This window comes from Phyllobates terribilis, unplaced genomic scaffold (genome assembly GCF_046119375.1).
Source record: "Phyllobates terribilis strain yellow unplaced genomic scaffold, ASM4611937v1 Scaffold_4__5_contigs__length_816908805, whole genome shotgun sequence".
Classification (NCBI taxonomy): domain Eukaryota; kingdom Metazoa; phylum Chordata; class Amphibia; order Anura; family Dendrobatidae; genus Phyllobates; species Phyllobates terribilis.
The window spans coordinates 718,231,037-718,253,258 of record NW_027362764.1 but is presented as its reverse complement, the minus strand read 5'-3'; the positions used below and the strand labels follow the sequence as shown (position 1 = coordinate 718,253,258).

Genomic DNA, 22,222 nt, shown 5'->3' with positions numbered 1-22,222 from the left:
TTAGTAGAAATCCACTACATGAATGTCCTCTACTTGACTGGCACTAAAAATATGACACTTACAGCAGGGTGAAATCTGTAAAAAATCCGCAGCATTGTCGAGAAAAAATCCAAATGGTTTGGTGCAGATTTTGCAACAGAGAATTTTGCTGCACCAAGCGAGCAGCAGATCAGGCCCCCGTGGACATAGCCTGGACAACACCTCAGCAGCACCACATGGACAGCCCCATTTATAACATAATTTATAACAAAGTGTAAACTATGACATTAAAATATGGCAAATAATGACATGCAACATTTTAGTGGCAACATTTTCAATTTTTTTTTTGTCCCTGCCAGATTTGGAAAGTGACATAGTTTATGCCAGATTTAATAACTATAATAGGAAGAGATGGTGCAAATTTAACGCAGATTTCATTTACTGAATGTTAGACAGGTGATAATCTGTGAAAGTTATTAGAAAGCGTTCACCATTTAACACATTTGGTGCAAAACAAATGTGAATAATAGTAATAAAAATAATAATTGAATAATTAAGCTACTCTTCCAAAAAGCAAAGCGCAAAGCACCACAAGGCAAACGTTAGACAGCCTAAAGATCACCATATACAAGAGATAGCTGCCACATGAACGTCTGATGGCCAACCCTCTTGACTCCCCCATACACATATGTCTTCCAAGAGAGAAAGACGTTTCTGGAATCAGCTTGTCTTCTCGAAAATGACAGGATTGGCTATTGAAATTCCAATGACAAATCCATCTCTCTCCCAATATCACCTGACGAGGAAGAGTTGGGAGGCCACCATAAACATGAGATGGTTGCCCAGTAGAGATGGTGCGAGTCGATTTGCAGGACCCAGTCCAGTGACCACGACATTAATTTGTGGCTTCTGAAAGGTAACCCAGTGAATCTCCTACCTGCCAGCATCTGCCGCTCTTCTTTTGATTAGTCAGCCTTGTGGATGTCACATGTGCATAATGCAGCAACGATGATGTTGCGATAGGCCAACAACTCAAAAGAGAAGCTGGGGATGCCATCAAGAAGGAGGTGGTTCAAAGGGCTCCCATTCAGTGACCATGGAATACCGATTCCGACACGGCCACTAGACAAGGTCCTCAGGTCCTGCAAATGGAATTGCATCATCTCTATTGGCCGGTCATGTCAAGATCAGTGGGTTAGGCTGACTTTCATCTAATGTGGATGGGCGCCTTATGGACCTTCGTGTGAATCTACAGGTCAATCTCACTAAATTAGAATATCATCAAAAAGTTAATTTATTTCAGCTCTTCAATACAAAAAAGTGAAACTCATATATTATATAGAGTCATTACAAGCAGAGTGATCTATTTCAAGTGTTTATTTCTGTTAATGTTGATGATTATGGCTTACAGCCAATGAAAACACAAAAGTCATTATCTCAGTAAATTAGAATTCTTTATAACAACAGCTTGAAAAATGTTTTTAAAATCCAAAATGTTGGTCTACTGAAATGTATGTTCAGTAAATGCCCTCAATACTTGGTCGGGGCTCCTTGTACATTAATTACTACATCAATGCGGCGTGGCATGGAGGTGATCAGCCTGTGGCACTGCTGAGGTGTTATGGAAGCCCAGGTGGCTTTGATAGCAGCCTTCAGCTCGTCTGCATTGTTGGGTCTGGTGTCTCTCATCTTCCTCTTGACAATACCCTATAGATTCTCTATGAGGTTAAGGTCAGGTGAGTTTGCTGCCAATCAAGCACAGTGATACTGTTGTTTGTAAACCAGGTATTGGTACTTTTGTCAGTGTGGACAGGTGCCAAGTCCTGTTGGAGAATGAAATTTCCATCTCCAAAAAGCTTGTCGGCAGAGGGAAGCATGAAGTGCTCTAACATTTCCTGGTAGACGGCTGCGCTGACTTTGGTCTTGATAAAACACAGTGGACCTACACCAGCAGATGACATGGCTCCCCAAACCATCACTGATTGTGGAAACTTCACACTAGACCTCAAGTAGCTTGGATTGTGGCCTCTCCACTCTTCCTCCAGACTCTGGGACCTTGATTTCCAAAGGAAAATTGGAACGCTGGGACCTTGTGGGGTGTGTCAATGACTGCCTTCTGGACATCTGTCAAGTCAGCAGTCTTCCCCATGATTATGGAGCCTACTGAAACAGACTAAGGGACTTTTTTAAACGTTTAGGAATCCTTTGCATGTGTTTTTTGTTAATTATTCAAATTTACTGAGATAATGACTTTTGTGTTTTCATTGGCTGTAAGCCACAATCATCAACATTAACAGAAATAAACACTTGAAATAGATCACTCTGTAATGACTCTATATAATATATGAGTTTCACTTTTTGTATTGAAGAACTGAAATAAATTAACTTTTTGATGGTATTCTAATTTAGTGAGATGCACCTATATATAGCCTGCCGTTCAAACCTTACAATGGTCTCAGACTGGATTGGGGCTTATAAAAGGGAAAGTAAATATTGGTAGATATGCTCCTGTTCTCTTGGTTTGCCAGATGCATGAGGTCTAACATTGTAAAGCAACAGGAGCCTTCTAAATTTTCAATAAGTCACAATGAGGAGTAACAAATATACACTGTGTGCAGAATTATTAGGCAAGTTGTATTTTAGAGGATTATTTTTATTACTGATCAACAACTATGTTCTCAATCAACCCAAAAGACTCATAAATATCCAAGCTTAATATTTTTGCAAGTTCGAGTGTTTTTTTTTTTAGATTTGGCTATCTTAGGAGGATAACTGTTTGTGCAGGTAACTATTACTGTGCAGAATTATTAGGCAACTTAATAAAACCCAAATATAATCCCATCTCACTTGATTATTTTCACCAGGTAAACCAATTATCAGTGTACAAAATGTAGAAATAAACATTTCTGACATGCAAAAACAAAAACCAAAAAATTAGTGATCAATATAGCCACCTTTCTTTATGATGACACTCAACAGCCTTCCATCCATAGATTCTGTCAGTTGCTTTATCTGTTTTCGATCAACATTGCGTGCAGCAGCCACCACAGCCCCCCAGACACTCTTCCCAGAGGTGTACTGTTTTCCCTCCCTGTAGATCTCCCATTTTATGATGGACCACAGGTTCTATATGGGGTTCAGATCAGGTGAACAAGGAGGCCATGTCATTATTTTTTCTTTTTTTAGACCTTTACTGGCCAGCCACGCTGTGGAGTAGTTGGATGCATGTGATAGAGCATTGTCCTGCATGAAAATCATGTTTTTCTTGAACGATACAGACTTCTTCCTGTACTACTGCTTGAAGAAGTGGTCTTCCAGAAACTGGCAGTAGGTCTGGGAGTTGAGCTTCACTCCATCCTCAACCCGAAAAGGTCCCACAAGTTCATCTTTGATGATACCAGCCCATACCAGTACCCCAACTCCACCTTGCTGGCGTCTGAGTCGGAGTGAAGCTCTCTGCCCTTTACTGATCCAGCCTCTGGCCCATCCATCTGGCCCATCAAGAGTCACTCTCATTTCATTAGTCCATAAAACCTTTGAAAAATCAGTCTTAAGATATTTCTTGGCCCATTCTTGACGTGTTATCTTATGCTTCTTGTTCAAAGGTGGTGGTTTTTCAGCCTTCCTTACCTTGGCCATGTCCCGGAATATCGCACACCTTGTGCTTTTTGATACTCCAGTAACATTGGAGTTCTGAAATATGGCAAAACTGGTGGCGAATGGCATCTTGGCAGCTTCACGCTTGATTTTCCTCAATTCATGGGCAGTTATTTTGCGCCTTTTTTGGCCAACACGCTTCTTGCAACCCTGTTGGCTATTTGCCATGAAACGCTTGATTGTTCGGTGATCACGCTTCAAAAGTTTGGAAATTTCAAGACTGATGCATCCCTCTGCAAGACATCTCACAATTTTGGACTTTTCAGAGCCCGTCAAATCTATCTTCTGACCCATTTTGCCAAAGGAAAGGAAGTTGCCTAATAATTAAGCACACCTTATATAGGGTGTTGATGTCATTAGTCAACACCCCTCATTACAGAGATGCACATCACCAGATTTACTTAATTGGTAGTTGGCTCTCAAGCCTATGCAGCTTGGAGTAGGACAACATGTATAAAAAGTATCAAAGTGATCAAAATACACATTTGCCTAATAATTCTGCACTCGGTGTATGTCAATAATGTAGCCACCAATGCCTTAAGGAAAATCAAAATATTTTCTTAACATAAGACAATTTTTAAGGCTCATTGTGCATCTTTTGCTGACCGTGCTTTATTTAAATAACATCATATCTCAATTAAATATAATTTTATTTTTTAATTAAATATTCTACCAAACTGTATAAAGCCGATTAATGAAGCTCAGAATGAACTGAGCTTTGATAATCCATAGTATTTTACAGGAAACTATGCTGTACATATGAAAAGCAGCCAATGTGTCATATTAGGAAAGTGATAGTGGACAGAACCTACTAATAGTAAATATATGTATACAGTATATTAAATCATTCTGAGTTCAGGAGTAGGACCAGGCCAACGGTTAGGTGCAGTAGGTCATTTGCCTAGGGCGGCAAAAGAGGACTCCTTTCTTCTCCCATATATATATATATATATATACAGTGCCTTGCGAAAGTATTTGCCCCCCTTGAACTTTTCTACCTTTTGCCACATTTCTGGCTTCAAACATAAAGATATAAAATTCTCATTTTTTTGTGAAGAATCAACAACAAGTGGGACACAATCGTGAAGTGGAACGAAATTTCTTGGATATTTTAAACTTTTATAAAAAAATTAAAAACTGAAAAGTGGGGCGTGCAATATTATTTGGCCCCCTTGAGTTAATACTTTGTAGCGCCACCTTTTGCTGTGATTACAGCTGCAAGTCGCTTGGGGTATGTCTCTATCAGTTTTGTACATCGAGAGGCTGACATTCTTGCCCATTCTTCCTTGCAAAACAGCTCGAGCTCATTGAGGTTGGATGGAGGGCGTTTGTGAACAGCAGTTTTCAGCTCTTTCCACAGATTCTCGATTGGATTCAGGTCTGGACTTTGACTTGGCCATTCTAACACCTGGATACGTTTATTTTTGAACCATTCCATTGTAGATTTTGCTTTATGTTTGGGATCATTGTCTTGTTGGAAGATAAATCTCCGTCCCAGTCTCAGGTCTTTTTCAGACTCCAACAGGTTTTCTTCCAGAATGGTCCTGTATTTGGCTCCGTCCATCTTCCCATCAATTTTAACCATCTTCCCTGTCCCTGCTGAAGAAAAGCAGGCCCAAACCATGATGCTCAGTGAATGTGAATAGCGGTATCAGAGCGCCAATAACAGGGCAAAAATTAATTAAAATGACTGATTTATTATTACACACTGCGCTGCCCTAACCCCTCTGGAACACTGCCGTGAGTGTTGGTGAAGCTGGGCGTCCATCTTGGCGGTATGTGCTACTAACCTGATCAAGTGACCCACCACCATGAGATCGGGATCTGTGAACGCCGCTGAAAGCAGAGGACAGCCACCAACAGAGCGGAGCTTGTGGAGCTTTACACTGGGGTTGTGCAGAGGTGCACAACTCCATAAGGTTAGTAGCCATTCCCACACCCCTCTACAAATTACATTACTGAGTCACCCATTGCGCCCTGTTCTCTCCTTTTTTTTTTTTACAAACCATGATGCTGTCACCACCCTGTTTGACAGTGGGGATGGTGTTTTGAGGGTGATGAGCTATGTTGCTTTTACGCCAAACATATCATTTTGCATTGTGGCCAAAAAGTTTGATTTTGGTTTCATCTGACCAGAGCACCTTATTCCACATGTTTGGTGTGTCTCCCAGGTGGCTTGTGGCAGACTTCAAACAAGACTTTTTCTGGATATCTTTGAGAAATGGCTTTCTTCTTGCTACTCTTCCATAAAGGCCAGATTTGTGCAGTGTACGACTGATTGTTGTCCTATGGACAGACTCTCCCACCTCAGCTGTAGATCTCTGCAGTTCATGCAGAGTGATCATGGGCCTTTTGGCTGCATCTCTGATCAGTCTTCTCCTTGTTCGAGATGAAAGTTTAGAGGGACGGCCGGGTCTTGGTAGATTTGCAGTGGTCTGATACTCCTTCCATTTCAATATGATCGCTTGCACAGTGCTCCTTGAGATGTTTAAAACTTGGGAAATCTTTTTGTATCCAAATCCGGCTTTAAACTTCGCCACAACAGTATCTCGGACCTGCCTGGTGTGTTCCTTGGTCTTCATGATGCTCTCTGCACTTGAAACAGAACCCTGAGACTATCACAGAGCAGGTGCATCTATACGGAGACTTGATTACACACAGGTGGATCCTATTCATCATTACCAGTCATTTAGAACAATATTGGATCAATTAGAGATCCTCACTGAACTTCTGGAGTGAGTTTGCTGCACTGAAAGTAAAGGGGCCGAATAATATTGCACGCCCTACTTTTCAGTTTTTAATTTGTGTCCCACTTGTTGTTGATTCTTCCCCAAAAAATTAGAATTTTATATCTTTATGTTTGAAGGCAGAAATTGGCAAAAGGTAGAAAAGTTCAAGGGGGTCAAATACTTTCACAAGGCACTGTATATATACTAGCTATTGAACCCGTTCTACGCCTGGGTGGTGAGCATTTTTATTGCTATATGATCTCCCATGCTGGTAAGTGCTTGCCCACCTCCTGGTATTTGTGCTGCCCCCACCCTGTCCCCACCATCCTATCCTGGTATGCATGCCACCCCTCACCCCCAATCCTGGTATGCATGGCACCTCTCACCCCCAATCCTGGTATGCATGGCACCCCTCACCCCCAATCCTGCTATGCATGGCTCCCTCATCCCCAATCCTGGTATGCGTGGCACCCCTCACCTCCAATTCTGGTATGCGTGGCACCCCTCATCCCCAATCCTGGTATGTGTGGTATCCCTTATCCTGGTATGCATGGGCCCCTCACCCACATCCTGGTATGCATGGCAGCCCTCATCCCCATCCTGGTATGCATGGGCCCCTCATCCCCAATCCTGGTATACATGGTACCCCTCATCCCTATCCTGGCATACATGGTACCTCTCATCCCTATCCTGGTATGTATGGTACCCCTCATCCTGGTATGCATGGTACCCCGCATTTCTATCATGGTATGTATGAGACCCCATATCCCTATTTGGTATGCATGGCACCCCTCACCCCCAAATCCTGGTATGCATGGTCCCCTCACCCCCAATCCTGGTATGCATGGTCCCCTCACCCCCCAATCCGGGTATGAATGGTCCCCTCACCCTCCAATCCTGGTATGCATGGTTTCTTCACCCCCCAAACCTGGTATGCATTGTCCCCTCACCCCCCAATCCTGGTATATGTGGTACCCCTCACCCCCAATCCTGATATGCATGGTCCCCTCATCCCCCAATCCTGGTATGCATGGTCCCCTCAGCCCCCAATCGTGGTATGCATTGTTCCCTCACCCCCCAATCCTGGTATGTGTGGTACCCCTCACCCCCCAATCCTGGTATGTATGATCCCCTCACCCCACAATCCTGGTATGCATGGTCCCCTCACCCCACAATCCTGGTATGTATGGTACCCCTCACCCCCCAATTCTGGTATGTGTGGCCCCCTCATCCCAATCACACTATACATACATACAAAAAAATAAACACTTATACTCACCTTTCTTCTCTGTGCTCCAGCGCTGCTGCGTCCTGTTCTGCCAGAGGCCGGGGGAGGAGTTCGGCGCCGGAGCACCGCGCTGTCCGGCGCCATTTTGCTGAAGACACACTGCAAATGTGTCTTCAGTAAAATGGCGCCGGATAGCGCTATGCGCATGCACCGATCCGACGCCCCACTCCTGCCCAGGTCTCCGGCGAAGAGAGGCGCTGCGGCAACACTTCTACCGGTCAGGTAAGAATGTCAGTATGGCGCCGGAGATCGCGGTATGCGTTCAGTGTCTACACATACCGCGATCTCCGGCGCCATACACTCCTCTTACCTGTAACGGCTCTATGCGTGCTTCTGTCTGGAGCCAGACTGCGCATCGCGCATGCGCAGTCTATCGAGGCTTCAGACAGAGACACGCTTGCAGCGTTATATTATAGATATATATATATATAAATATGTGAGTATATATACACTGCTCAAAAAAATAAAGGGAACACTTAAATAACAGAATATAACTCCAAGTAAATCAAACTTCTGTGAAATCAAACTGTCCACTTAGGAAGCAACACTGATTGACAATCAATTTCACATGCTGTTGTGCAAATGGAATACACAATAAATGGAAATTATTGGCAATTATCAAAACACCCTCAATAAAGGAGTGGTTCTGCAGGTGGGGACCACAGACCACATCTCAGTACTAATGCTTTCTGGTTGATGTTTTGGTCACTTTTGAATGTCGTTTGTGCTTTCACACTCGTGGTAGCATGAGACGGACTCTACAACCCACAGAAGTTGCTCAGGTAGTGCAGTTCATCCAGGATGGCACATCAATGCGAGCTAAGGCAAGAAGGTTTGCTGTGTAAGTCAGCATAGTGTCCAGAGGCTGGAGGCGCTACCAGTAGATGGGCCAGTACACCAGGAGACGTGGAGGGGGCCGTAGGAGGGCAAAAACCCAGCAGCAGGACCTCTACCTCCGCCTTTGTGCAAGGAGGAACAGGAGGAGCACTGCTAGAGCCCTGCAAAATGATCTCCTGCAGGCTACAAATGTGCATGTGTCTGCACAAACGGTTAGAAACCAACTCCATGAGGGTGGTATGAGGGCCCGACGTCCACAGATGGGGGTTGTGCTCACAGCCCAACACCGTGCATGACGCTTGGCATTTGCCACAGAACACCAGGATTGGGAAAGTCGCCACTGGCGCCCTGTGCTCTTCAAAGATGAAAGCAGGTTCACACTGAGCACATGTGACAGACGTGACAGAGTCTGGAGACGACGTGGAGAGCGATCTGCTGCCTGCAACATCCTTCAGCATGACCGGTTTGGCAGTGGGTCAGTAATGCTGTGGGGTGGCATTTCTTTGGAGGGCCGCACAGCCCTCCATGTGCTCGCCAGAGGTAGCCTGACTGCCATTAAGTACCGAGATGAGATCCTCAGACTCCTTGTGAGACCATATGCTGGTGCGGTTGGCCCTGGGTTCCTCCTAATGCAGGAAAATGCCAGACCTCATGTGGCTGGAGTGTGTCAGCAGTTCCTGCAAGATGAAGGCATTGAAGCTATGGACTAGCCCGCCCGTTCCCCAGACCTGAATCCGATTGAGCACATCTGGGACATCATGTCTCGCTCCATCCACCAACGTCACGTTGCACCACAGACTGTCCAGGAGTTGGCGGATGCTTTAGTCCAGGTCTGGGAGGAGATCCCACAGGAGCTCAATTATATATGGTTCCTTACTGCAAAATCTTAATGGTTATACTCAGAGATGGGAAAGCTCTGTTAGTGCCCATAATAGCTGTCTGATGGCATGGCTCCATAAGCAATTACATACTCAGCCTACCCTTTGCCCTACACTAAATTATAAACACACTGGCGCAAAGGAGAACTGGAGCAGTTGCCCATAGCAACGAATCAGATTCCAGATCTCATTTCTCAGAAGCATACTGGTTGATATGGGCAACTGCGCCACCAGTTCTGGATATATTATATTACAATACTATTATTAGACTCAGTGAGGAATGATTATAACTACAATCCCTGACATATTGTCCTGTATTCATTGTCTGACATTTCACAATGAAAAAACATTGTTTTGGGGTTTTTTTTGCCTTTTTTATCTTTGCCAAATTCATTTTGACTTGTGCACCATTTTTATTCCAGGTTTTTCTGTCCTCGTCACTTTTTGGGTTTGCATTACAATGTCGGCATGGTTTTTGTTATCCAGATGATTTCAGCTAATTAATCATTTGAGACTTTTCCAAATGTCTCCAAGTAGTTTTGGGGTAAATTATACTCCAGTAGCCTAGTGGAGTACAAAATCTGTCTTTTTTACGCAGTTGCAAATGCGACATTTTAAAGCTTATTAAAAGGATTGAGAAACACTTTAAAAAAAATGCAAAAAAACAAAGGCAGATTTGCATTGGCACCAAATTCATCAAACAATGTGCGCCATTTTGAAGAGCAGAGAGAGACACAAAACAAAGAGACGAATGATGAATCCAGGTCCTTAGGTTTAGTGGTTATTGCACATGGCTCTTACCTTCAGTCCAAGCATTGCACCAGAATCTCGGGGAACACTCCCATCTTTTAATCGCTTGTTTAACAAGATGCGGCCAATTAATCGATCGCCATCTTTGGATGCTTGCCATGTCACCGGGTGCTGGTGTGTTACATAGAAAAAATATCAGAGATAGATGTTATATTCATAGGTGATAATGGTAATATCTCTCAGCTTTCCAGCTGTTGTCGAAATACAGTTTGTTCCTGAAATAATGCTGCCTGGAATTTGTAGTTCCACAATGGCTGGTAAACTAGCCTGAATAAGTCTTGTCTAAAGGAAGTGCAATGCCAGTTATAATGAGAGTCATTTAAAGACTTTGCCAAGAACCTAAACATTTTTGGTATTTTTCTTTAAACCTGGATTTCTCATTCTGTAAAATATTTGCAAATATAATATACATCATCCATGAAGAGACACAGTCACTGTACTGGAAAAATGATGATGTAGTTATAAACTGAGATGAAAGTTTATTTATATAGCTTTATTATATATACAGTATATATAAATAAATATATATATATATATATATATATATATATATACACATACATGAAATGATCAATAAGGAGTTTAAGGGTTTAAACTCTGGGATAATTAGTCTTTAGAAAAATAGGGGTTCTCCGACCACTTTTCTTCAAGCTGTGGCAGCAGGATGCATCCACATCCTGGGTGAAGCTAGGAAATGAATGGCCATGCTTCTGCATGGAATTGTCTATTGTTAAAGTCTATGGAAGTAAAGGATACAGTCGAGTAAGTCATGGATGACGACGACCTTTCCATTAGTATAGTCTAGATACAGACTTGCCTCAATCTACCAATAGGCTGGAGTCTCAGAGGTAGAACCCCAATTATATGACAATTGCGTCCTATCCTGTTCATATGCCATAAATATCTAAACGGGAAACCCCTTTCAACCCTTTTATAGGGCTTTTCTTCAGTCGGCCTAGTAAAAAGTAAACTACAACGCAGTGCAGAATTTGTTACCTGATGGACATTGAGAGGCTGAAGGACCCTATCAACTTATAATGGGATCTGTTGGGTTCCACCCATGTGTCCATGGTTCTGATGAGAAAAATAGCTCGGCATGCTGTGCTATTCTTCCCATAAATAACGATTGGATCTGCAATGGAGGTTCCTAGTAGATGTGATCATAGTCTTAGATCCAGAACATAACCAGGGAATGCAAGGGGGGCATCAGCTTATAGACCTACAGAACTGAGAATGCGGCTCAACTTTTTTAATTAGATTTATTCTATATGTAAATTGTAAAATATTGTTCAAAGCTGGAGATACCATAAAACATAAGTAAAAAGTATAAAGTAATGGCAATAAACTAAATCCTTTTATACACACCAGTGCAGCTAAGCTCAGAATGTCAATGCAGCAGAGCTGAGTTATTTTGGGGGATCCTCCTATGATTTTACCGTCATGTGTGGTTGAACTCCATATAATTCTACTGCACCAAAATGAATATATCACAGAATATGAAATAAAATAAAAAAGTGTACTGTATACTTTCAAATATAAACCCTCTACTGCAGCTATTACACGCGGATAATCTGCATTTTCCGCACAGACACATCTCTCCTTCATACATTGCACTCAAATTGCAATACATCATGGCATTCTCATCTTTAATTGACTCTCAAAATGATTTGTAAAACATGTAAAGAGGAAAAAAAAGAGAGTAAAAGTAAAGTAATGATTACACAAAATATATGAATTTCATTACAAGTTCGGGAAATTTATTTTTTTATAACATAGTTCTATTTATTTTTAAGATACTGGAATATTAATGGATAAAATTGTCATTAAAGGGGTATTCCCATCTCCAAGGTCCTATCCCAATATGTAGTAGGTGTAATAATAATAATATTAGCAAATACCTCCAATTAGAATTGTAGTATAGTTTTTCTGATTCGCTATGTCTCTTTCCTCATGTGCAGGTATTACAGGACCTTAGCTATCCATAGTTACGACCACTAGCAACTAGATAACTGTCACTATATCATTGGTCGTAACTATGGGTACCTAAGGTTCTGCAATGTCTGCACATGAGAAAAGAGACATAGCGAATCAGAAAAAACTATACTACGCTTCTAATTGGAGGTATTTGCTAATATTATTACTATTACACCTACTACATATTGGGATAGGGTCTTGGAGATGGGAATACCCATTTAAGAATAAGACCATTACGACACCACAGGAAAAAGGAACATTCTACCATAGACTGGGAGAACCTAAATCCGATGCAATGATACAGGACAGAACAGGGATCAGGGCTCAGTATAATATACGGTAGGCTAGAAACCAGTATGATGAAAAATCTAAAGCTGATTATGATATAATGGAATAGCGGAATTTATGATGCTCATATCAATAGATTTTATGAAATAGAATATCTGATGTTATGTATTATAGATGATGGAATATACACTGCTCAAAAAAATAAAAGGAACACTTAAACAACAGAATATAACTCCAAGTGAATCACACTTCTGTGAAATCAAACTGTCCACTTAGGAAGCAACACTGATTGACAATCAATTTCACATGCTGCTGTGCAAATGGAATAGACAATAGATGGAAATTATTGGCAATTATCAAGACACCCTCAATAAAGGAGTGGTTCTGCAGGTGGGGACCACAGACCACATCTCAGTACCAATGCTTTCTGGCTGAAGTTTTGGTCACTTTTGAATGTTGGTTGTGCTTTCACACTCGTGGTAGCATGAGACGGACTCTACAACCCACAGAAGTTGCTCAGGTAGTGCAGCTCATCCAGGATGGCACATCAATGCGAGCTGTGGCAAGAAGGTTTACTGTGTCTGTCAGCGTAGTGTCCAGAGGCTGGAGGAACTACCAGGAGACAGGCCAGTACACCAGGAGACGTGGAGGGGGCCGTAGGAGGGCAACAATCCAGCAGCAGGACCGCTACATCCGCCTTTGTGCAAGAAGGAACAGGAGGAGCACTGCCAGAGCCCTGCAAAATGACCTCCAGCAGGCCACAAATGTGCATGTGTCTGCACAACCGGTTAGAAACCGACTCCGTGAGGGTGGTATGAGGGCCCGACGTCCACAGATGGGGGTTGTGCTCACAGCCCAACACCGTGCAGGACGCTTCGCATTTGCCACAGAACACCAGGATTGGGAAAGTCGCCACTGGCGCCCTGTGCTCTTCACAGATGAAAGCAGGTTCACACTGAGCACATGTGACAGACGTGACAGAGTCTGGAGACACCGTGGAGAGCGATCTGATGCTTGCAACATCCTTCAGCATTACTGGTTTGGCAGTGGGTCAGTAATGGTGTGGGGTGGCATTTCTTTGGAGGGCTGCACAGCCCTCCATGTGCTCGCCAGAGGTAGCCTGACTGCCATTAGGTACCGAGATGAGATCCTCAGACTCCTTGTGAGACCATATGCTGCTGCGGTTGGCCCTAGGTTCCTCCTAATGCAGGACAATGCCAGACCTCATGTGGCTGGAGTGTGTCAGAAGTTCCTGCAAGATGAAGGCATTGAAGTTATGGACTGGCCCGCCCGTTCCCCAGACCTGAATCCGATTGAGCACATCTGGGACATCATGTCTCGCTCCATCCACCAACGTCACGTTGCACCACAGACTGTCCAGGAGTTTGCAGATGCTTTAGTCCAGGTCTGGGAGGAGATCCCACAGGAGACCATCCGCAACCTCATCAGGAGCATGCCCAGGCGTTGTAGGGAGGTCATACAGGCACGTGGAGGCCACTCACAATACTGAGCCTCATTTTGACTTGTTTTAAGGACATTACATCAAAGTTGGATCAGCCTGTAGTGTGTTTTTCTTCTTTAATTTTGAGGGTGACTCCAAATCCAGGTCTCCATTGGTTAATACATTTGATTTCCATTGATGATTTTTGTGTGATTTTGTTGTCAGCACATTCAACTTTGTACAGAACAAAGTATTCAATGAGAATATTTCATTCAATCAGATCTAGGATGTGTTATTTGAGTGTTCCCTTTATTTTTTTGAGCAGTGTATCTCTGTCCAAACTGTTCAAATCAAGCACAGGCGCTTAGTGCACCCGTGGCGTGGCCAAACAGTTCAGTGCACCTTCTCACTTACTTGATTCCAATCCATCTCAGAGCTTCTATGACTCCTGTAAAGTCAGAGTGGTCAATCAAGGAATAAGGGTGCTGAGATATATGGAAAAAATGTAAGGGGGAAGATGCACTAAACTGTTTGGCCATGCCAAGGGTGCACTAAGGGCCTGTGCTTAGTTTGAACAGTCATTTTGTTATACTGACATATTATCTCCCTTTAAGAAATAGCTCAGCTCCATTGTAGATTGTTTCTAATAGCCAAATGTTTTTTTAATTAAATAGTCCAGTATTAATTAGGTTTCTTTATGGTAAACCTAGGTTTGTCCAGTTTTTTACTTGGTTGGTCATACATTGGTTTTATATGACCACTGAGGTAGGGTTGGGAAACCCCTTTCCTTCATCTTGGGTATAGCTAACGGATCAGTATTGTTTTTCTACAGGCTTATCCCAGTTGTAGACACATCCATATTGATCTATGTATCTAACAATTTGGACAATATATACAGGGTGGGCCATTTATATGGATACACCTAAATAAAATGGGAATGGTTGGTGATATCAACTTCCTGTTTGTGGCACATTAGTATATGGGGGGGGGGAAACTTTTCCAGATGGGTGGTGACCATGGCAGCCATTTTGAAGTCGGCCATTTTGGATCCAACTTTATTTTTTTCAATGGGAAGAGGGTCATGTGACACATCAAACGTATTGAGAATGTCATAAGAAAAACAATGGTGTGCTTGGTTTTAATGTAACTTTATTCTTTCATGAGTTTTTTACAGGTTTATGACCACTTATAAAATGTGTTCAAAGTGCTGCCCATTGTGTTGGATTGTCAATGCAACCCTCTTCTCCCACTCTTGACACACTGATAGCAACACCGCAGAAGAAATGCTAGCACAGGCTTCCAGTATCCGTTGTTTCAGGTGCTGCACATCTCGTATCTTCACAGCATAGACAATTGCCTTCAGATGACCCCAAAGATAAAAGTCTAAGGGGGTCAGATAAGGAGACCTTGGTGGCCATTCAACTGGCCCACGACAACCAATCCACTTTCCAGGAAACTGTTTCCAGGAAACTGAGTTTTTCCAACAAGATGGTGCACCACCACATTATGGGTGTCAGATCCGAACATTCCTACATGAACAGTTTCCTGGAAAGTGGATTGGTCGTCGTGGGCCAGTTGAATGGCCACCAAGGTCTCCTGATCTGACCCCCTTAGACTTTTATCTTTGGGGTCATCTGAAGGCAATTGTCTATGCTGTGAAGATACGAGATGTGCAGCATCTGAAACAACGGATACTGGAAGCCTGTGCTAGCATTTCTTCTGCGGTGTTGCTATCAGTGTGTCAAGAGTGGGAGAAGAGGGTTGCATTGACAATCCAACACAATAGGCAGCACTTTGAACACATTTTATAAGTGGTCATAAACTTGTAAAATACTCATGAAAGAATAAAGTACGTTACAACCAAGCACACCATTGTTTTTCTTATGACATTCTCAATAAGTTTGAGGAGTCAAATGACCCTCTTCCCATTGAAAAAACTAAAGTTGGATCCAAAATGGCCAACTTCAAAATGGCCGCCGTGGTCACCACCCATCTGGAGTTTTCCCCCTCCCATATACTAATGTGCCACAAACAGGAAGTTGATATCACCAACCATTCCCATTTTATTTAGGTGTATCCATATAAATGGCCCACCCTGTAGATTATGCTCACATGTACAAATTTTCTGTTTCTGATTTAATTTTGTCTTCAGATTTTACCAAATTTTTACATCAAAATTTGTGACAAAATCCACATATGTTCCATATAAGTGGAGTTATTTGGATGTGGAATTGCTGTTGATTTTACCATATGCACTGGGAACAAAGGGGTAACGTTTCTCCTTGCGCCTCAAGCCTGACATATCAAGGTGAGGAGACTTTTAAGCCTTGCAATGCTCCTCTGGGAAATTAAATATGCAAATTGTCTCTTCAGAGAGTAAGAGGACTAAAACTCTAATGCCACCTATAGGAAGCAGCAATCCTAAAAGTCAATATTGACTCTCTAACGAGCCTTGTCACATGACTTAGGATAATAGCCAAACCAAAACCTCAATTTGCAGACACTGTGTTTCGGGGTACTGACCCTCGTCAGTGCAAAGTGTGAGATCTGGTTTGGCTGGGTGAGAGGCATCTGACCGGGATCCAAGGGGTAATGTTTCTCCTTGCGGAGAGTGACATGCCAGACCTGACATACCAAGGTGAGGAGACTTTTAAGCCTTGCAATGGGAAAGGTTCTGGTTTGGCTATTATACTAAGTCATGTGACAAGTCTTGTTAAAGGGCAGATATTGACTTTTAGGATTGCTGCTTCCAAGAGGTGACACTAGAGTTCTAGTCTCTTACTCTCTGAAGAGACAATTTGAATATTTAATTTCCCACGCTGTAACTTAAAGGCGTGTTTAGCGATTTTACATTGTGGGCCAATCAGCAAAATGGGGAGGAAGCAATGCTGTGGCCCCTTCATTGTAGAACCCAGCACAGGAATGTCTGTTAATGGAACTTAGCCCATTAAAGGGAACGAGTTGCAGTACAAGACACTCCAGTCGGAATAGCCTCCACCTCATTTTGCTGATCAGTGGGGTAATCATTGATAACCTACGCTATGGCTATCAAACCTAAGTCATGGAAAAAATATTTAAAGGGGTATTCATATCTTGACTAATTTATGGCATATTGACAAGAAACTGCCGCTTCAGTTAACAGAGGCAGCCGTGCTTGCAAACAGCCTTCTCCATTGAAATAAGTGACACCCGTGAAACTCTGAAGTATTCCGCTCATCTCTAGTGTCGATGGGAAGTTCTACTGGTATAAAATACACATCCTCTGATTACTACACAGGCTTGTTCTAGGTCATCCTACTTAGACAACCAAAAAAATAACGGCCTAACAAGGGCGCTACGGGCACTTCCAAACTACATCAAAGACCTATATAGAAGGGAAGATCAAGCCCAATCAACTCCCTCAGGAAGAAGCTAGATGAGAAACGCGCGTTGGGGCCCTTGTTACAACTCAGGTTGTAATCAATAGCCTTTCTTATATGTATTATAGTTATGTTTTCATGTTAATAATGCTTAATGCCATTAATGTGCTTTGACTATTGTGTCAGTATACACTGTCTGTATGCACTATTGCAATGGCACTTTCTCTGCACCTTAATAACTACTTATGGTAATTGTTTTAAAATAATTAATTTCTTCTACATAGTCTGCACTTTATTTATCTAATATGTAATTTTTCCATTATAGTACTCTCCCTTATTCATGAAGACTGTAATATGAGTTTGTCAGTACAAAAATTTGTGTTTGAAGTACTCATATCATATTTTCATTAATATATTTTCTCTATTAATTAGCCTGTGCATAAGTGCATATACACTCTTTTAGGACTTTTTCCTCTTCTGTTGAATAGCAAACCTACCATATCTCGTTTTTCAAGGCACTTCCCTATTTTAGGTTAGTCCTATTGCAAGTTGGCTGTTTTTTACAATCCTGAGCCATTTATAATTCTTTTAATGTTTCCCCCATTTTTTCTTTTTTTATATTTTGAGTTTTTGTGTCTGTTCCAAATAGAGAATGATTTGAATAAGTTGACTGGGCTTGAGCTTCCCTTCTTTATAGGACTTCATCCTATTTAGACAGTGGAAAGTGCAAGAATGATTGTAATTTATTTATTAAAGAGAGTCTGTCAGCACAAAATGACTGTTCAAACCAAGAACAGGCACATTGTACATCCTTGGCGTGGCCAGACAGGTCAGTGCACCTTGTCATGTATTTATTTGCCATCTGTTTCTGCCCTTAGCTGGCTCATGTAATGCCAGAGCTGTCAATCAAAGAAAAAGGGGGCCGGGATAGATGCAAGACAAGTGCACTGAACTGTTCATCCACACCAAGGGTGCACAGATCGCCTGTGCTTGGTTTGAACAGTCATTTTGTGCTGACAGCCTCCCTGTGTACTTAGCAGAGTGGTCACCAAAGACATTGTTTGTCAGGGATGCCTTAAAGAGGTTTCCTGGAATCTTAAAGAAAAAGGCATGTAGTTGCTAACAGTTGCTGACTGTTGTACCCGGTGCCGGTCATTGACCGCTCCTGACAGAGATTCAGCTACTCCCTGTCAACCGAGCAGCAGTTTCCCTTCCTGTTGACAGGGTGGGACTACTGGTGTCGTGCTGATTGACAGCTGGCTTCCCCAATTAGACAGCGGAGAGCCAGTTGTCAATCAGCATGACACCAGTAGTCCCACCCTGTCAACAGGAAGAGAAACTGCAGCTCCCTTGACAGGGAGCAGCTGAACCTCTGGCAGGAGCGGTCAATGACCGGCGCCGACTACAACAGACAGGTACAGTGGGGAAAATAAGTATTTGATACTCTGCCAATTTTGCAAGTTTTCCCACCTACAAAGAATGGAGAGTTCTGTAATGTTTATCGTAGATACACTTCACCTGTGAGAGACAGAATCTAAAAATAAAAACCAGAAAATCACATTGCATGATTTTAAATAATTAAATTGCATTTTATTGCATGAAATAAGTATTTGATCACCTATCAACCAGCAAGAATTCTGTCTCTCACAGACCTGTTAGCTTTTCTTTAAGAAGCCCTCCTACTCTGCACTCATTACCTGTATTAATTGCACCTGTTTGAACTCGTTACCTGTATAAAAGACACCAGTCCACACACTCAATCATCACACTCCAACCTCTCCACCATGGCGAAGACCAAAGAGCTGTCTTAGGACACCAGGGACAAAATTGTAGGCCTGCACAAGGCTGAGATGGGCTACAGGACAGTAGGCAAGCAGCTTGTTGAAAAGGCAACTGTTGGCACAATTATTAGAAAATGGAAGCAACACAAGATGACTGTCAATCTTCCTTGTTCTGGGGCTCCATGCAAGATCTTGCCTCATGGAGTAAGGATGATTCTGAGAAAGGTCAGGAATCAGCCCAGAACTACATGGGAGGACCTGGTCAATGACCTGAAGAGAGCTGGGACCATAGTCTCCAACATTACTGTTAGTAACACACCACACCGTCATGGATTAAAATCCTGCAGGGCACGCAAGGTCCCCCTGCTCACACCAGCACATGTCCAGGCCCATTTGAAGTTCACCAATGACCATCTGGATGATCCAGAGGAGGCATGGGAGAAGGTCATATGGTCAGATGAGACCAATATAGAACTTTTTTGTATCAACTCCACTCACCGTGTTTGGAGGAAGAAGAAGGATGAGTACAACCCCAAGAACACTGTCCCAACCGTGAAGCATGGTGGGTGAAATATCATTCTTTGGGGTGTTTTTCTGCAAAGGGGACAGGAAGACTGCACCGTATTGAAGGGAGAATGGATAGAGTCATGTATCGCAAGATTTTGGCCAACAACCTTCTTTCCACAGTAAGAGCATTGAAGATGGGTCATGGTTGGGTCTTCCAGCATGACAATGATCCAAAAAACACAGGTAGGGAAATTAAGGAGAGGCTCCGTAAGAATCATTTCAAGGTCCTAGAGTGGCCTAGCCAGTCTCCAGGCCCGAACCCAATAGAAAATCTTTGGAGGGAGTTGAAACTCAATGTTGCCCAGCGACAGCCCCGAAACCTGAAAGATCTGGAGAAGATCTGTATGGAGGAGTTGGCCAAAATCCCTGCTGCAATGTCTGCAAACTTGGTCAAGAACTGCAGGAAACATCTGACCTCTGTAATTGCAGACAAAGGTTTCTGTACCAAATACTACTGATTCAACTTCAGTGTCTTTAGTGGACTTTTAGGGTCAACTGGGTCCTACTGGGATGGTATACTTGGCTGCTGATAGAAATTGAACTACATGTATAACATTTTGAGGAGAACCTGTCATGTCCCAAACACTAATAACCTGCACATATGGGGTTAATCTGCAGGCTAATAGTGTTCCAAAGCGGTGCGGCCAACGTACTAAAAGCACGGCTACCAGGAGAAAATTATGTCTATTCCTCCCGGAAGCCTTCGGCTTTCTGTTGTGCTGGCGCGGCTTCAGTCACCGCCGAGCTGTAAGCACATCCTGGCACTGACTGACAGCCGCATATCAGTGCGGAGCCAGTTGTCAGTCATTGCCGGGGTACGGTTACAGCCGCCATTTACTAGGTACTGAGCGGTGACTGAAGCCTCGCCGGCTGCACCCCTATAACTGAAAGCCGGAGGCTGCCAGGAGGAATAAAATTCATTTTCTCCCGGTAGCCGGGCTTTCAGTGTGCGGACATAAAGCTTTAGAACACTATTAATATTTACAGGGTAATAGTGTTCGGGGACATGATAGGTTCCCATTAAGTTTCTAAATAAAGCTACACCATTTACCATAATGTTTAACTTTCTATAGAAAGATTTATATCCTACACAAGCAGGAAGCTTCATAAAGTTTATTCCATCAAGTTAGAGGTAATAAATAGGCAAACATCTTCAGAAGAATCTAATGTGTAACAAGCCACCATGATGGTTATTGGTCATATCATAGATGCAAGAGCTTCCTTAGACACGCCAGTTCCTTAAAGGGAACTTGTCATGTGAGAAAATGCTATTACCCTGCAGATATGGGGTTAATCTGCAGGTCAATAGAGTTCTGAACCTGCCTGGCACCGGCACTGAGAGTCCCGCTGCCAGAAGGAAATGAACTTTATTCCTCCCGGCAGTGGTCAGCGTTCAGTCACGGAGGTGGCGCTGATGTGGGTTCAGTCACCTCTCTGTGAACAGAGAGTGCTGGCTGTAACTGCGCCCCGACACTGACTAACAGCCAGCTCTAATGCCGAGCTGCTGTCAGTCAGTGACGGGGGCGGTTACAGCCGCCGCTCTCTATATACACAGTGATGACTGAAACCCGACCACTACCAGGAGGAATAAAGTTCATTTCCTCCTGGCAGCGGGGCTCTCAGTGTGGGCGCCAGGCAGGTTCAGAACGCTATTAACCTTCAGATTAATCCCATATCTGCAGGTTAATAATGTTTTTTCACTTGACGGGTTCCCTTTAAGCATATTCTACATAATTAGCGTCTAGTAAAAAACACATTTTTACAATAAAAAGGCAACTAAGTACCATAGATAAATATCAATAAATATACATTATATCAGATTTGTTACTTAGGTCCTTAGTTCATCTCACATCCAGGCTTTCTTAACACTCTCAATGGCAAACACTTAGAGGGTACAGCACCGGTGAGGGTGCACAAAGTGCTTAGGTGCTCCTGATAAGTTAGGATTGCAAACGCTAAAGATACGTTCCCCAATGTGTACTCTTCATTTATATGAGGTGCAACTCACAAACGATAATAAACAACTACTGCAATAAATATACATCTACCACCTGGGAATTACAAGTAAAAAACGTAGATACCCAACACCATATGGACTATGTTATTTATTGCACTAAATGTACATTACAATATGTGGGTTGAACCACACATAAATTAAGATTACACATTGGGGAACATATCTCTTGTATTTGCAATCCTAACTTCTGTAATTTATCAGAAGCATCCAAGCACTTTGTGAACACTGTATTTAATGGTTTGCTTTCGAGAGGAGGTGACTCGGGATTCACTTTATTAAATAGGGAGGCTTTCTGGATTTTATATATGGACATGGATATGGATTCCCTTAGGAATCTGTCACCAGATTTTTGCTATGTAATCTGAGAGTAGCATGATGCCAGCAATGTGTCACTTACTGGCTGGGCTGCTTGCTGTACTTTTGATAAAATCATAGTTTTCACAGATGCAGATCTACCACTTCTCTGCTGAGCCCTGTATAACCAACCCAGTGATTGGCCTATGCACAGTGTACACAGAAAGCTGCCAATCAGTGGTGGGGACAGGTTACCCAGAACAGGCGGACTACATGGCAGGAGACAACTAGTCCTCTAGTGATAATCTCTTACTGATAAAACA

The 22,222-nt window shown here is 42.8% G+C and overlaps 1 protein-coding gene across 48 annotated transcripts in view; it reads right to left on the bottom strand.

The window, feature by feature from the left end:
• The window catches only part of RIMS2 (regulating synaptic membrane exocytosis 2), a 659,880-nt gene that overhangs the window by 238,967 nt on the left and 398,691 nt on the right, over positions 1-22,222 (bottom strand). For all 48 annotated transcript variants that reach the window (XM_073679706.1, XM_073679709.1, XM_073679704.1 and 45 more), the window contains one exon: positions 10,170-10,289. In XM_073679706.1, the coding sequence (XP_073535807.1) occupies positions 10,170-10,289 (120 nt within the window). The remainder of the gene's footprint in view (positions 1-10,169; positions 10,290-22,222) is intronic.